Raw genomic sequence first — 16,226 nt, 5'->3', positions numbered from 1 at the left:
ATTTTGTCTCATATTACTTTCATTTTATGTCTTTTACCTTTTTCATGATTTTTTCCTTTAATTTTTTTATAATTAATGTCATATTATAATCTTTTTCTATGTTTCTATGAACACTAAAGATATAACACTTAAAAAGTAAAAAAGATAAAAAAGCACTCTTCTTTCATTTTTATTTTCATTCTCTTCATCTTTTAATATTTTATTTTTATATTCAATTTTGAGATATTTTTCAGTTTTACAAAATCATCAAAAGACAATAATTTATTATAAAAATTGTATATAATCTCCTTTATCTCCTAATTAGATTTTATCATTATGTTCCTTCTTCTTCATGACCTAAAATTTTTAATGCTATATCCCCACCTTCTTTATGATCTTTCGCTTTCACTATCATGATTAATTAATTTCATATTATGACAATATTTTATATATTTTCTATAATAGAGGATTACAATTTTATTATCGTTTTCTATGCACTTTAAATAAATATATCATGTAAAAGAATTAGACAAATTTATTAATATTTTTATATTACTTTTATTTTATAATATGTTTAAACTTTTCAACACTAATTGTTATTTATTGTCATTAAAATGAAATTGAATTAAAAAAAATGATGACGATGTATTGTGATTCAGTCTTCTTTTATTTTGGTCAAATAATGGGTCTCATAAATTACAATAAAAAATGTAAATTGAAATTATCAAATTATACCATAACAATCACACCTCGAATCTAAATAGATTATTATTTGTTCATGAATTATCTTTTTTTTTTTAAATGTCAAAATTTAAAAATTGATCCATACCAATTTTGGGATGAACACTCAAAAAAAAAATCTTTTATCTTTTTCTAAATAAATAGATGTCCAAATACAATTACAATATCCACAAATTATTTTTCTAACTAACTTCAAAATCTTTTTTTAAATTAAAATCTATAATCAAACGTTAACTTAAAAATTAAATTATTATTTTATCTATTCTAACTAATAAACACTCTCTATTATCTATAGTTACTTATCCAATATACTATAAAATTAATGTCCAATAATATTTTTCCAAATAATAAGCAATGAACAAAATTATTATTGAATAACATTTCATATTTTTATGTTTATCATATCGTAAAACACACATGTGTCAAAAGACTTCAATAAAATGGTCAAACTTATCCAAATAATCCAATTTTATATTTATATTTTCAATAAATAGAAACCAATTTATATTACTCCCTTATTTATAATATTCATTTTTTAAAAACTTTTTTTTTCCCTTTTTAACTTTTATAGAAAAAATACATAATTGGAGGAAAGTATTTTATAAAGATAAGTATTAGCCCGCCAACATAAGAAGCCAAATCCACCAATCCCACTTGCCTAATACACTTTCCATAATATACAAACAAAAATGCCCACTACATTCTAGTGAGAGAAAATATATATAAATATATAGAGAGAGAAAACACAAAAGCATCAAGAACCATTTGCTGCTTCACAGCTCACCCCTTAGTATTAATTAAAAATGACTAATTTTACGTTTCAATTAAAGCGTCTTAGTTTAAGTTCATATAAAATATAAGAATACATATTTTTTGAAATGTTAAATTAAAATCATGTATTTCCTTTTTTCTATATTTTTATTAATAAAAAATGTGTTTTTCAACATATTTTATGTATATTTTTGAATATAAATTTTTTAAAAATCAAATTCATTTAATTTAATTTTAAAATTAATCATACCAACTCTCAAAAAACGCTACGAATGAAGCCTTAATTATCATATTACATTTTTCGAGAGTCAATTTAATTAATTTACAAATTTAATTAGATATTTTAAATAAAATTTTATACATCTAAAAGCTATACATAAAGTCTATAAATTATAACTTAATCAATATGATAATGAATACATTATACAATATTAATCAAAATTCATGTCATCTGACTCTAAAAAAAGAAAACTATTACAACTAAAAAAACAGACAAAATATTGAAATATTCTTCAAAATTAAAAAAATAAAAACACATACTAACATTTTATTTAAAACTTAGCCAAACTGACTCTCGAAAATCAAAACGTGATAAAGTTAATCACTTTAGCTTCCCAAAATTTTTGTCATAATTAACAAAGTAACCTAAAACATAAGCCCAAAGAGAAAGAATAATAAAAATTATTCCAAAAAAATCCTCCATATTCTTCTCCCCTACCCCTCTAGTTATGTGCTGTTCTCTGTCTGGTTTGTGAAGACGACTCGTAAAAATCATCTAAAAAATTCCCATAATCAGATCTAACAAAAATGCTTCCTATTACGGCGTCGTTTTCTTCTGATTCATCCATGGATCTACTCATGTAAATTTTCAATAACATATTGAACAAATTTTCCGGTAAAGTATTCCTAATGGATTTGGATGAATTCCGGTTGATACTATCGGAGTCCAAGGTAGATGTATGGACGATGATTGATGCGGCGATTTCTGTTGCTGCAGTTGACTGTGCCGATGAATTGAAACGTCGACGTGATGGAATCGTTGAAAAACTCTACTTCACGCGCTCCCGGAGCTCAGATGACGTTGGTAATGGTCAGCATAGGTTAGATAACGGTACTAGAAATGTGGAGATGATGATGAATAAGAGTCCGTTAACACCGGAGTCTAATCAACGGGAGAAGGAGAATAGTAATGACAAGAATGAAGAAGAGGAAGATGCAGATCCGTATGGAGGATTGTTTGATGATGATGATGAACAAACTCAAATTCTAACAATCAAACAACAGCTTGAAAATCCACAGCTGGTAGATTTTTTTATCATTTATTTTACCTTATGTTTGAATTGATTGATTATTGATGAATGATGAGCTGAAACTTATGAATTAGTCGGATGAGGATGTGGTTGACCTGCTTCAAAATTTAGCAGATATGGATATTACATTCCAAGCTCTTCAGGTGACTATTTTTATTTTGCTTTTTGTTTTTTTTGTATTGATTTATTGTTGTTTCTTCCATTAAGTTAGTGTTTGGATTGAAATTATTTGTTAGGACACTGATATTGGAAGGCATGTGAATCAATTGAGGAAGCATCCATCAAGTGAAGTTAGGAGATTGGTGAAGATGCTTGTGAGGTTTGATTTTTTCATGAATTTTGTTGTGATTTTCTAGACATGAAGTAGTTGAAGAGTAGTTACAGCTGCAAGATTATGTGATCCCCTTTTTTTGGGTGAGTTGATTTTAGTTTTCTTCTCTTTTGTGCCAGAAAATGGAAAGGAACTGTTGATGATTGGGTTAGGCTCAACCCGCCTGAGCAACATGAGTCTGCAAATCTTATTGGTAATTTATCCACACAAACCAATATAGTCTCTGCTTTGTGTTTTTTGTCTCACGAAAACACGGACTAGAAGATGATGAAGATACTGATGAGTTATTTTTGGTATGGTAATGGGGCAGCTGCTGATGACGACTCGCCCCAACAGAGTGTACGGAGGAATCAACAGAATGGTAATCATCAGGTAAATTTAAGGATTTTACTTGTGTCTAGTCTGTTTTCTCGGTTGTTTAAGAAAAGCGCGTGGAGGGCAGATTGAAAGAAAGAGCGTATGGTCGGAGGTCCATTCGTTGTGGATTCTAAGTTTGACATTCTGTATTAACTTCTTTGTTTTTCTTTTTGAATTTTACAGGTTCCTGACTTTGCATACTCACCGAATCCTCGAAGTGAGTATCAGTCTAACACGTCATTTTTGTCCGTTTGCCTAATACTTACTCTAGTATGCATTTGATCGTCTTTGACCAATCGTTTTCCTTTTAGATGGGAGTTCGAGCTCGGACAGGAATAATTCAGAATCAGAGTACAAGCCTAAACCAGTTCCCCAACGGAATGTAACCCCTACTAGACCACTGCAGTCTGCTCCTAAACCTGTTTCGGCTCCTCCCCCAAGTGTATAATGCTCAACTCTTGTATACTTGCATGGTTTAGTACGACATTCATTATTACTATAGTATGCTTTTCACTACTAGTTAAAGAAAGTGTGTTGATTAATAATGAGATGAAGGGTTTCCTGCTGAGGGTAGTGTATAGTGAGTGACTTGAAGCTCTTTCATTGTTTGACTAAAGTTAGGTTGGTATAGTTTAGCTCAACTACTTCCCAAATAATAATAGTAGCAGGTCGGCAGGTCCAATATGTATACAGTTGACTACTATTGCATCATTCATTTTCACATGAATCTTTTTCCATATTAGAGATGGTGATTGCTGCAGTATCTATTCCTCAATCATCCACTCGTGTGATTGCAATATGACTAACTTGGTTCTTGAATGTGTGATTTTTAGCCGTCTTTAGCCTGTAGGTGCTAATTGATATAGAAATACAATGCATCCAATCTAGTTATTGTTGGTTAGGTGCACGACAACATTATGATTTATGTTTACTGGGTATTTGCAGAGACCTCTTCCGAGGGAATCCGCTATAGATATTGAGAGGCTGAATTCAGCAAGAAGGCGGCTTCAGGAGAATTACCAAGAAGCTCAAAATGGTGTGGTTTTGGATTTTAGCATATTATACTGCCGTATTATTAGCAATAGCAAAAGTAGAGTTAGTTGCTCTAGTTGGATTTTTTATCGACTGTTGATGTATTGTTTTTGCTTTTTGTGAAGCTAAAAAGCAAAGGACAATACAGGTGATGGATATTCATGAGATTCCAAAACCAAAGAACGGCTTCATTGCCAAGAATAAAGGCGGCTTTCAGAGCAGGCATCATCGTTGAGATAAAAAGCCCCCTCCCTGTCTGTGTGTACAATACTACTGTTCCTCAGCTTTAAAGTTCAAAACTCTGCATCTTTTGTGATAACAGGGATTTTACCCAAACCTTTTTCTTTCCAATCAAAAAACTATTTAGTCCTTCTATACTTTTTTGGGTTAACTAATCTATATAGCTTTTGTTCGAACGTTATTTGACACTTGGATTTTAAAATTTTCCTCTTTAACTGCTTTTGAAAATGATCACTTTTGGACTTCAAATATATATATTTCACTTCTGAATTCGACTGTTACTTGAGTCAGTACTATCATCTAGGTGTCATTTCCACATTAGACAAAATATTTGTTTGCTAAATATGTGAAAGACACAAGTTACTCCTTTGAAATTTTTTTAAAAAAAGGATGGCAACTTATTTTAGCTTTTCTAATTTCAAATACCCCTTAACCATGTAAACTTCTTACTAAAACATATCATTAATTTGTCTTAGAAAGTCTATATTAAAAAAGTATTTATTAAATATAGAAAAGAAATAAATGTTCATCAAGTCTCATTTCAGATTTAGTCTTAATTAAATCAGATAAAAAGGGAGTATCTTTTATTCATCCTAATTGAAAGCCTAATTTATTTCTCTCTACACGCGATTAGACATAAATTTTATTGTTGGACAGACATCAAAGCATTAATGAATGGATCTTTAAAATTTATTAAATATTAACATACTTACAAATATCAAAAGAAGGAAAAATTTCATAAATTAATACATTTTAAAAAATAATTACTTATTTTAGCGATACTTTTTGTTTATTACCATTTATAGCAATATTGTAATAAATCTGTAATATGTATTCAAAGTGAATTATATATTCAATATATTTGAATTATAATTGTTTTTGAAACGTATTATGTTTGTTTGGTAAAAAACTGTCACATTGCATTATAAGTGTATTAAAATGTGGGATAAATGTATTATCCATCATTAAAACTTGTATTATATGTGAATAATAAATTACTTTTTGTAATATTTATTAAACTTGTATTATATATGAATTAAAAGTGTCAAGTGAAAAAAAAATGTTATCGCTATAAATGGTAAATATTTTTTTATTATAGTAATATTTATGTAAGTTTTCAAAAAAAAAAATATGTTCTCACTTATAGAAAATTTATTTAATCATCTTGATGTGATTAGGTACTGAAAATTCAAATTATGTAGGAATACAAGAAAATTCATATTTGGCTATTACAAAATTAATTTACACACACTATCCCATGTTAAAAATATCTTACAGAAATTATTTTAAAAAATTAAAGTGTTTAATAGGTATGAGATAAAATTAAAATGCCTAAGTGAATTTTTCGAATAATTATAAATGATTATTAGTTATTTTTTCTTATAAAAATAAAAATAAACATTGAGGATGAGATAACAAGTTTGGTTTACATAAAAATGTTCCAATTATTATTCTTGGAACAACTAAATATTACTTTTACATGTTGTGTTACATAATGTAGGACATTTCCCTGTTTTATTTTTATTTGTTCACCGCATTATGTTAAGATTTTTAATAATATTTATTTAATTTATAAAATTAATGAAAAATTTATTGAATTGTGATTATTTTATCTTTGCTATTAAATACTATTAAAAAATTTATTAATATTTAGATGACTTATAACTTCACTGTACATTTTACTTATCACTGTTTAATGTTAGATTTTGAAAAATAATTTGAATAATATGTATTTAATGCTAAGAATAAAAGATGGGAAAAAAATAAGCGGAATGACCTGGAATACCCTTGTACTTAATTGACTCCGTTCGTCAATTGAACCCTTCTACTCGTCATTTTGCCAAATGAACCCTTAAATTCATTCAAACCCAATATTTTAAACCTCTTTCCCATCTATTGTGTGTGCGTATAATACACTCTTTTTAAACATCAAACACCACGTCATTTTATTATTATTATTATTATTATTATTTCAATGACAGATCAGAAATCAAATTTTAAAAAATAAAAAGTGCAATTTTCTCTCTTTCCCCCTTCCTACTTCATCTTCTTCATTCTCATCCATCCTTAGCCTCACTCCGAAAAAAAAATTAAAATTTATTATTATTATTGTTATCATTTTGTCTTATAATTTTAATAATTTTTAAATAAAAAATATTGCATTCACTTTCTTTAAAACGCATGTGGTCGATCTCATATTTGTCCAACTCAACCATTTTAATGTCACATAAGCTCGGTTAATTGTCAGAAGGGTTTAGAAAATTGAGTTTAATCAAGTTTAAGGGCTCATTTGGCAAAGTGATGAGTAGAAGGGTTCAATTGACAAACAGCGTCAAGTACAAGTATCTCCCAGGTAATTCCGCCTATTTTTATATAATTTAAGAAAATTTAAAATTTTCAAAAGATTTAAATAAATAAAAAATCATTTGAAATCCAAGAAGGTTTCAGAGTTCAATTTACATTTCGAGAAGTTGTTAAGCATTGAAAATGTTTGCTAACTTGCAGTTGACCAACAACTAGACTAAATTTTTTTGACTAATCTTAGAAGATAATTAAGTAATAAAAATCCATTTTTTATTCGGAAGGAGACTTGAATGAAATTTTTAGGGAAAAGTAACATATTGTGGAAAGACAAATAATAAAATGTAAATATTTGTCCTTCCCTTTATATTTTACTATTTGTCTTTCCACCATAAGTATAAGTGGCAACCTACTAATAATACATATAAAAGTCGCGGCAAGTGATTATGGTACCTAAAAGGGTAAGTATTAGTGTCAACTAATACCGCCACCAATACAAATAAAGTCGCCGCAAAAAATGGCAAAAACAATCGCTTATAAAATATTAGCCACTAAATTTCTTTTTCGTGTCAGCAAGAACCGCTGCAAAATGCCATATAAGTCGCAACTAAAGAGTTATTAGTGGCAAAAAAGTCGCCGCTAAAAGCACAGAATTGTCGCCACTAATGAGACTTTTAGCGGCGAAATTCAAAAGTTAGCGGCGGGTGTAGTCGCAACTAAAAGTTACTTTTAGCGACGACATTCATAGTTTTGCGGCGACTAAAGTCGTCACTAAAAGACACTTTTAGCGACGAAATTCATAGGTTATAAGTTATAACGGCGGGTAAAGTGACTTTTTGCGACGACATTCATAAGTTTTAGCGACGGTACAGTCGCCACTAAAAGTGACTTTTAGCGACGACATTCATTAGGTTTTAGCGGCGGAACGTCGCCGCTAAATGTTACTTTTAGCGACGACATTTATAGGTTTTTGCGGCGACTAAAGTCGTCACTATAAGAGAGTTTTAGCGACGAAATTAATAGTTTTAGCGGCGGGTTTGTCGCCACTAAAAGTAACGTTTAGCGACGATATTCATAAGTTTTAGCGGCGGGTATAGTCGCCACTAAGTGACTTTTAGCGACGACATTCATAGGTTTTCGCGGCGGGTATAGTCGCCACCAAAAGTGACTTTTAGCGACGAAATTCATAGTTTTAGCGGCGATTGTTGTCGCCACTAAAAGTAACTTTTAGCGAAGACATTCATAAGTAAGAAGCGTCTTTTAGCGACGAATTTCAATGGCTCTTACCGGCAGTTAAGGTCGCCACTAATAGAGACTATTAGCGACGAATTTCATAACTTTTAGCGGCGGTTAGGTTGCCACTAAAAGCTAAAAATTTGCCATGGCAACTCTATTCGCTGCTAAAAGCCGTCGTCACTAGAAAACCTTTTTAGTGGCAAGAGCACTCGCCACTAAAGTCATTTTTTTGGCAACTATAATCGCTGCTAAAAGTTATATAAGTTATTACTAAAAGCTATATTATTCACCACTTAACACATAATCTCATATAATATCGTTCTTATGAGTAGCCAACGTCCAACGGTTGATAGTCCAGTTGAGCAAAGCCTTGGCCTTTTGGTTCATGAATGCCTTGGGCAAGGTTGTATAATCACTTGATTGATTCTTAACCCAATACACATTGGTTGGGTTATAAAAAATCACATCTAGCATACGTGACCACTTCTATACCCTATTTCTATCCAATTTAGAATACAGTTCTCTAATGAGGACAATGTTTCCCTCTCCCTTAGGTCCCTTAGCAAAGCGTATCCAACCTTTTTTCTCAATTTCTACCATGAGTAAGTATAAGTGGCTACTAAAATTTCGATAGAAGTCGCAACTAAAACAAAGTATTATTTAGGAAACTCATCATAGATGCATATCAACACGAAAAAACACAATAATGGAGACTCCTTCTCATTAAACAAGAATTCAACTAAAACATGCATAACATAAAGCAATGAAAAACTCGTTAACACTCCAAGTCTCAAGCTTGAGTAGGAATAATAACGAATGATGTTTTCAATTAAAAATAACACTTGAGCATTTATTTGTGCAACAATGATGTTTATAAGTCAATTAAATGAATTGCATTATGTAAGTCAAGTGGGAGGATATAAGATTTTGCTCATGTGTGTCATAATTATATAGTATTATTTGATAAACTAGTATGAGCAAAAAATTTTAATAGCATAAATTGGAGAAAGTTAATTTTGGTTATAACTCTTTCACTATTTAGTATGATAACGGTCAAAAACACATTAAAATTACTTTAAAAAAATCTTTTTTTAAAAAAAATGTTATAAAAGAGAGGTGTATATTTCTCAAAGTAATACGTAATAGTTTAAATATAAACGTTACACACTCAATAATTCAAGTATAAAACTCAAAAAAGTGAATAGTAGTATGAGTGTATTTTTTATCTTCATTTATTGATCAAAATAAATCATATTTAGGCTATCTACCTTCTTCATTATTATCTTCTTACGCGCAAAAATATCCCCCATTAATCAATTTTGATAACAAATTCTATTTATTTTTCACCGTTTTGATTTATGGGGTTTACTTTCTAACCCCAATAAAAATAGTGACTTGTGTTATAGGCCGCTGAGTAGTCGTAAGATAGCCATAGGAACATAAAGTTCCAGCACTTGCAAATGTGTGAATCTAATAGTGGTATCAACATTGTAAAACCCTAACGAAACATAGAAAATTAAGAGTAGAAAACAATATAAATTTCTCTTCTGAAAAAGTTCTCTAATACACTAGCCTATTATAATCATATATCATAGATAAATAGCAAAATATTAGAGTAATGTGTGTTCTATTTGCTAACTACATATCCTATAAATTCATGTAAAGAAGCCAAACCACATAAATGATCTTCTCTTCTCAACCATCAGAGCTACACCCTCGTCTCAGGCGACTTCTCGCCTGACTTCTTTAAGCTACCCAATATACCATCAATCAACTTATCTTTAGTGTCCACAGGTTGGTCAGTCACAAATGAATAAGTCTTCTGTTTTCTCCCAGAGGGAGAGTTCTCCATTTGGTCAACTGATATTGATGTATCTAATTTTGAACCATCGATGGAAGATTCTAACGTCCCATCAACATCCTTTCTACCGTACCATGAATCAAGAATCTGTAACAATGAGCTATCTTCATCCCTCATTTTCGACTTACCAGTGTCCAGTTTTGTGGATGATGATGTGTCTTCATCGGAATCAGACAAGTCACGATCCAATGGGGCTTCATAGTTTCCATGTGTTAGTTCACTTGATTCATCTTTGGCTTCTCCATCAGAACCCAGTTTTATTCTATTATTGGAAGGGCCTGCCTTAGATACTGGACCTAGTTCCTCCCAACGAGAATCAAACTCGTTATCTTTCCCAGGCAAACTTGATGATTCACTATCTAAATTAGTTCCAGTAACACTGAGATCACTTTCTTGATCAGACGGCTCGTCTGTTTTTAGACCTGGACTTTTCAGGACTTTAGCAGAAGGAATAATGTAAGTAGACTCTATTTTTACCCCAGGCATTATCTGAAGAAGATTACTTAACTTCGTGTAGCCAAGCTTATTTACATCCAGTAAATATCCATACTTTTCACGGAATAGAGACCTGAAAGAATTCATGTTGAATCCTTCTGGATATTGCTTTACAATGTCATCCACCAGCTCTTGACAGTCAGTAAGCACCTCATTTCTAGACTTACCAGAACAACTGCCCTGAATGATCGGTCGAGAAACTCCCGTGTGAGGGGGATTTTGGTGTATTTTCTCGCCATCAAGTTTTTGTGAGCTCTTCAAATTAGATGTATCTCTCGTATTCCTAAACACAGAACTCAACTCATTCGAATTGGAAGAATTACTGTTGATTGAAGCTTTGACTGCTGGCTGAATGAGCTTGTAAGGGAAGGTTCGGGAAAGACATTCATCCACCCATTTCTTATCTGAGATTAGCAAGTCTACCAGACGAAGAGCATCACCTTCACTTAGAGAATTCAGAAACGAAGGACCTTCTTGTTGGAGATTCTGTGCCATCTTGGCCCTGAAAAAAAAAACAGTAGCACAAGATCAGAATCCATTATAGAAAGATATGATGTGTCAAATTCAGAAAAATATTGTTTGAGACGAAGCATAAAAAGGAACACTAAGCTGATTCCCACAAGGAAACCACTTTCTGGTGGGAAGGTGGTAAAACATTAGAATTTAGAAATATCCAAGACACGGATGGAAATTATACTACACATTTGAACAAAACCACTCAACTTCAAATGCAAACAGAAGAAGTGGGTAGAATATTTGGCACTGTAAAATCAATATCACAAATTAAATACATGGGGAAAAAGTTCAGAGAGGTGATCTGCCAAACATTTTTTGATTAAGGATAAACATTTCGCATAGCTAATCCAACTTTGGGTTTCCAACATATAACTCTATGTTACTAATGCAAAATCAGCATAATGACTACACAGTTCAGTTTCTGGTTAGGGATGGCAACGGGGCAATGTGGATTTTGCCTTATGCGGGGTGGTGCGGGTCCAACTTTATGGGAGTGTGGGGCGGTTAATATTCAGTAAATTATTTGTCTTGTTATCTACTCAATAATATGTAGCACTCTCAGTTACATTAAAAAAAAAAAGTTCACACTGTTTTCTGAACTTGAGCTCGAGCTTCAAGCTCAATTATGGCTGTTGTGATAGAGAACAAGATATTCGGGAGAGAAAGAATGGTAGCATAATATATTTAGTAATATACACACCACTGATCTTCACTGATTAATTAGCTTATAACAAAAAAAAAGAAATTTAAGATATTTTATGTGGAACGGGTTGAAAACAGAAATTTTTTCTTTGCAGAGGGGCAACTAGACACACACATCCTACAAATCAGTTCAAGTGTATCTCACACGAATTGCCACATAGGACGTGACTGTCTACTTGCTTAAATTTATACAAGTTTAAGTGCCTACTTGTGCACACCAAAAGTTGGAGGGCATAGATGCCTGTTGAGGTCAAATTAAAGGAAACGTCTATGTATTATGCCCATCCTAGTATGCAAGATTATTTTGTTTTAGCCAGTCCCTATACTAATTTTCTTGCATAACTACCTACCACTCAACGCATATAATAATATCCAACAACTGGGTGTAGCCTAGTGGTCAATGAAGTGGTTGAGAACCATAAGCTCTCAAGTTCATTTCCCAGCTGAGGCAAAACTACTAGGCGATCTCTTTCCATCAGTCCATACACTTGGTACTTGTTGGTGGGAGGTAATGGGATGGAACTAGTCGAAGTGCACGCAAGCTCGCCCAAAGACCAAGGTTATTCAAAAAATACAACACCTGAGTTTTAGCCTCCACATTTTCACCAGGTAAAAGAAAAAGAACAGATTGAAACAAATAAATTAACCAAATGATCATTCATTATGAACGGAAAAATAAAAATGGTATTTTGTTGTCAGTTCAATGGTCAGTATTGGTAGAATGGAGGAGTGAAACTGACGAAGAAGGTGATGAGGAGGTCTTGAAGCTAACAAGGAGGTACCCCAGTCGTAATGGTGGAAATAGAAGAAACGATGGGAAGAAAAGGAAAAAGCAAAAGTGAAAAAAGAAAAGAAAAGAAAAAGACAATGTAGAAATTTAGGATTAGACTAAACACAAATAATTGAGCGTTTACGTGTAACATCCAATGAGAAAATTGGCAACCGTACATAGAGTGCTTCCAACAGTTTCTCTACTTTTCGTGCATTTTAAGAAGGTGAACTCAATTTCTTTGTCACGCCGCCTCTAAGGGTATACTGTTTCCACTTTGGACAAGAATAGGGGGGCGCCTGTCAAGTTAAAGTGTGTAACATGACTTCTCCGGACAAGTTTAGGGTGCCAACTTATGTATTTTCCCTAGAAGAAATGAAGGGGAGAAATGCAACTGAACATACAGAGAGACCACAAAAATTATTGATTACCAATATATTACTACATCTCAAAGAGGAAAGAAAGCAGGGAAATGCAACTCAACACATGGCCATACTAGGTAAAAGTAAAAACACACATTAACTTTTACCTTTCTCAAGAAAAAAGAACACGAAAGAAAACTTCCCTAACGTCTATGTCAAGGTGTTCATCACAACTCATTTAAGACCATATATTACATTTAATTAGAAGAAAAAAATATATTATCCAACACAAATGGACCAAACTTCAATGTTGTCGACACGGACAAACAGAGGCATTAACTGTGGCAAAGAAAAGAAGGGAAAAGCTAGCAGAATTATGAAGCAAATTGAAGCCAGATAGACCATAAATACGAAGGCAGAAAACATGTTAGAAGGTGTACCTAGTTCTTGATTGCAAGATAAGCACTGAACCATGGCTTGAAATTAAAAATGATCCCAGGTCTCTCCAAAAGGACTCCTTTGAAAATAATTCCTCTGCCTCAGGACAAAGTTCTGTCTTCTTGAATTCTTCATCGGATTCTAATCCTGTTTCTTTCAAGAGATTGGAACTTCTCCAAGATCTACACCAACTCTTAATATTGTTAAGAAGGTTGGACTGCTGGTTATGCTTATCCGTTGTATCCTCAGAATGCATAGAGGATAAATCTTTGGAACTGGTTTTATTACCAGAAGCAAAAGAAGGGGAGCCCTCTGAATGCTGAGAATGACTCTTTAATTCTACATCCTTCAAAGCAGTTTTTGACTTTACATTTAAGATCATTTCCCCAGAAACAGTCTCCTTGTTCCCGAACCACCTATTCCATAACCTTTTCAAAAAGCCAGTTTCAGGTGCGGAACCATGCTGCTCTGTAGTCTGCAGTCGACCCTCACTTGCTTCAACAACCACATTCTCAGGTGGGGGCTGCTGAACTTCTGTACATGCCTCCTGTGCTCTCTGGGGTCCCTGCAATTTTCTTAGGGATGTTTTCACTTTTCGTTCAGGGGATTGAGGTACATTCTTGCCCTCCATACAACTGCCTGTGCCTGTCTCACCATTCAATATAGGATTAACAGCAAATTCTGCCTCTCCATTAGGTTCAGGCTCTACACTTATGCTTAAATTGTCACCCTGTTCAGGAACTTTAGGGTTGGTGGTCCGCACCAAATATTTCCCATCACTTACGAACTGGAGTTTTAAAATATTTGGCATGGCCAAAAGAAAACGAGAGAACTTCTTATATCCGTACAAGTCTTTGTCTATATTCAAATTGCTTCTTGCTAATTCTGCGCGAAGTTCCGTAATACTAACTCCTTTGGGGTAAGAATTTAAAATATTGCGGATATGCCTCACTATTGACTTTGGAATGGGCCGACATTTCTGCTCTGAAACAGTTTCGGAAACTTCCTCAGAACGAAGATTTGTGGGTTGTTCAGTAACTGCAAAAGGGTCATCAAGAGGTGCTTTGTAATGCCCATACCAAGAACCATAGGGACCATCTGGTGGCTGGTTAAAATGCTTTCCTACAAGGTTTTCACCCTTCAGTAACGCATTCCATTGCCACATGATACTAGCTGCACTATAAAGAACGCTAGGAGTATTTTCTGGACTAGCTAAAAGAATGTTGTAGTTGTTCATTCTCAGCCTGTGTAGTATTCCAGCAAAATCCCTGTCACCTGAAATCAATAAAAGGTGTGCTGGCGGAGGATTTTGAGAAACCCAATACATCAGATCAACAAGGAGAGACCTGTCAGCACTGTTCTTTCCACCTGAGATTAACATAACAAAATGATCAGTAAAACAGTCACGACCAAGGAAATGATGATTAAATAACATGCTACTCGTGAGCCTAACAACTGTCTCGTTTTAGAAATCCTTTCGTTTACATTTTGAGCACAACATATGAATTTAGAAATTCAAATACAAAACTAGTTAAAATTATATGGGGGCTAACGATAACAAGAACATAACTATAACACAAAACCAGCATCAGCCACATAAAATCCTCTAACCCCTTTTTCTTAAATACCAATATTTGGTAAGGAACTGAATCTGTTAAACTCAGCGAAGATTATTAATACAATTGTGTAAGTTTACAACTTAATTAGTCATCTCAGTTGAGAGTACCCATTGAATTGAGTTAAGTAGGGCACTTAAACTAACTACTAAAACACATCTTAGAAAAATGAAAATGGTAATTAAATAACCATAAAAATGAGAACTTTATTACCATTAGGAACATGAGCAAGATTAATCCCAGTAGAAGAAAGTGCTTCCTGATTCATCCTAGACAGCTGCAATACATCACCAAAAGCAGTAATATTTATAGGACCCTTAATCCCATTTGCCCTAATAGCCGCAGTAATACTCTGTGCAATCTTAAAAACATTAACACCAGCTGGAGGAGAGCAATTTTCGAAATCCCACCACACTGATACCTTCACATTACGGCTCTCCTCTTCATGACGCCGAGATGGGTATGAAGATTGACCTTGATTTTGAAAATTAGTACTGAAATGAGCGATTTGAAAGCAGGTTCTTGGGTTTGCAATGGTAGTAGTAGTAACCGTGTTAGTGAAGAGAGAGATTGTAAAAATGGGTCTCGGAAAAAGGGGTTTCATGGTGAAGATTTTGGGAAATAGGGTTAGGGTTCGGAGAGGAAATTGATGATGTTCATTTCAGATTGATTGCTGCCATGGGAGAAAACTGGAAAGCTTTGAAAGTCGATTTTTAAAGTACTAAAAGGGTTTCTGGTGAAGAAGAAGAAGAAAGAGCTAAAACCCTTCAAAAATCTCCACACGTGCACATCACGTGATATAAGTATGATTTTTATTTATTTATTTATTAGTGTTTGGTAGGTGAACAAAAAATATTACTTCATCCGTGTAATTTTGATTAATTTGATTTGATATGAAGTTTAAGAAGATTAAGAAGTCTATTTAATTTTGTGGTATTACACTAAAAACATTTAAAATGTATCTAAAAAATCTCGCATTTTTTTTAGATTTTAAAGATGTCGTATAAAAAATTGAAATTAAAAAACTGTTAAAAGGAAAGAGCTCTTCTAATTGAAATGGACTAAAAATGAAAGAAGGATAAATAAATCGAGATGATTGTACATATGCCCGCTTTCAAATTAATTAATTATTCGAAGGAGTTGGGTTGAGATTTTAGACCAAAAAAATA

General features: G+C 32.8%; 2 protein-coding genes across 3 annotated transcripts; one reads left to right on the top strand and one right to left on the bottom strand.

Moving 5' to 3' along the window:
• The first annotated feature begins 2,153 nt into the window (after positions 1–2,153).
• On the top strand, positions 2,154–4,940 carry LOC107004965 (probable mediator of RNA polymerase II transcription subunit 26c). Of its 2 annotated transcripts, XM_015203403.2 has the most exons (9): positions 2,158–2,793; positions 2,876–2,944; positions 3,038–3,120; positions 3,252–3,325; positions 3,443–3,504; positions 3,673–3,706; positions 3,801–3,931; positions 4,435–4,525; positions 4,647–4,940. In XM_015203403.2, the coding sequence occupies exons 1-9, from the start codon at positions 2,401–2,403 to the stop codon at positions 4,754–4,756; spliced, it is 1,047 nt and encodes a 348-aa protein (XP_015058889.1). In that variant the 5' UTR covers positions 2,158–2,400; the 3' UTR covers positions 4,757–4,940. The 2 variants fall into 2 exon arrangements, with proteins under 2 accessions (XP_015058888.1, XP_015058889.1); XM_015203402.2 differs by having other exon boundaries at positions 2,154–2,793; positions 4,435–4,939.
• A 4,874-nt stretch (positions 4,941–9,814) lies between these two features.
• LOC107003356 lies at positions 9,815–15,811 on the bottom strand. The gene is made up of 3 exons (XM_015201674.2): positions 15,271–15,811; positions 13,444–14,809; positions 9,815–11,156 (listed from the first exon to the last, which is right to left on the bottom strand). Exons 1-3 carry the CDS (start codon positions 15,659–15,661, stop codon positions 10,007–10,009), a joined length of 2,907 nt encoding a protein of 968 aa, XP_015057160.1. The 5' UTR covers positions 15,662–15,811; the 3' UTR covers positions 9,815–10,006.
• Between the last annotated feature and the right edge of the window lie 415 nt (positions 15,812–16,226).

The sequence above is a fragment of the Solanum pennellii genome, chromosome 11, assembly GCF_001406875.1.
Source record: "Solanum pennellii chromosome 11, SPENNV200".
Taxonomy (NCBI): domain Eukaryota; kingdom Viridiplantae; phylum Streptophyta; class Magnoliopsida; order Solanales; family Solanaceae; genus Solanum; species Solanum pennellii.
This window is presented reverse-complemented; position numbering and strand designations above follow the sequence as displayed.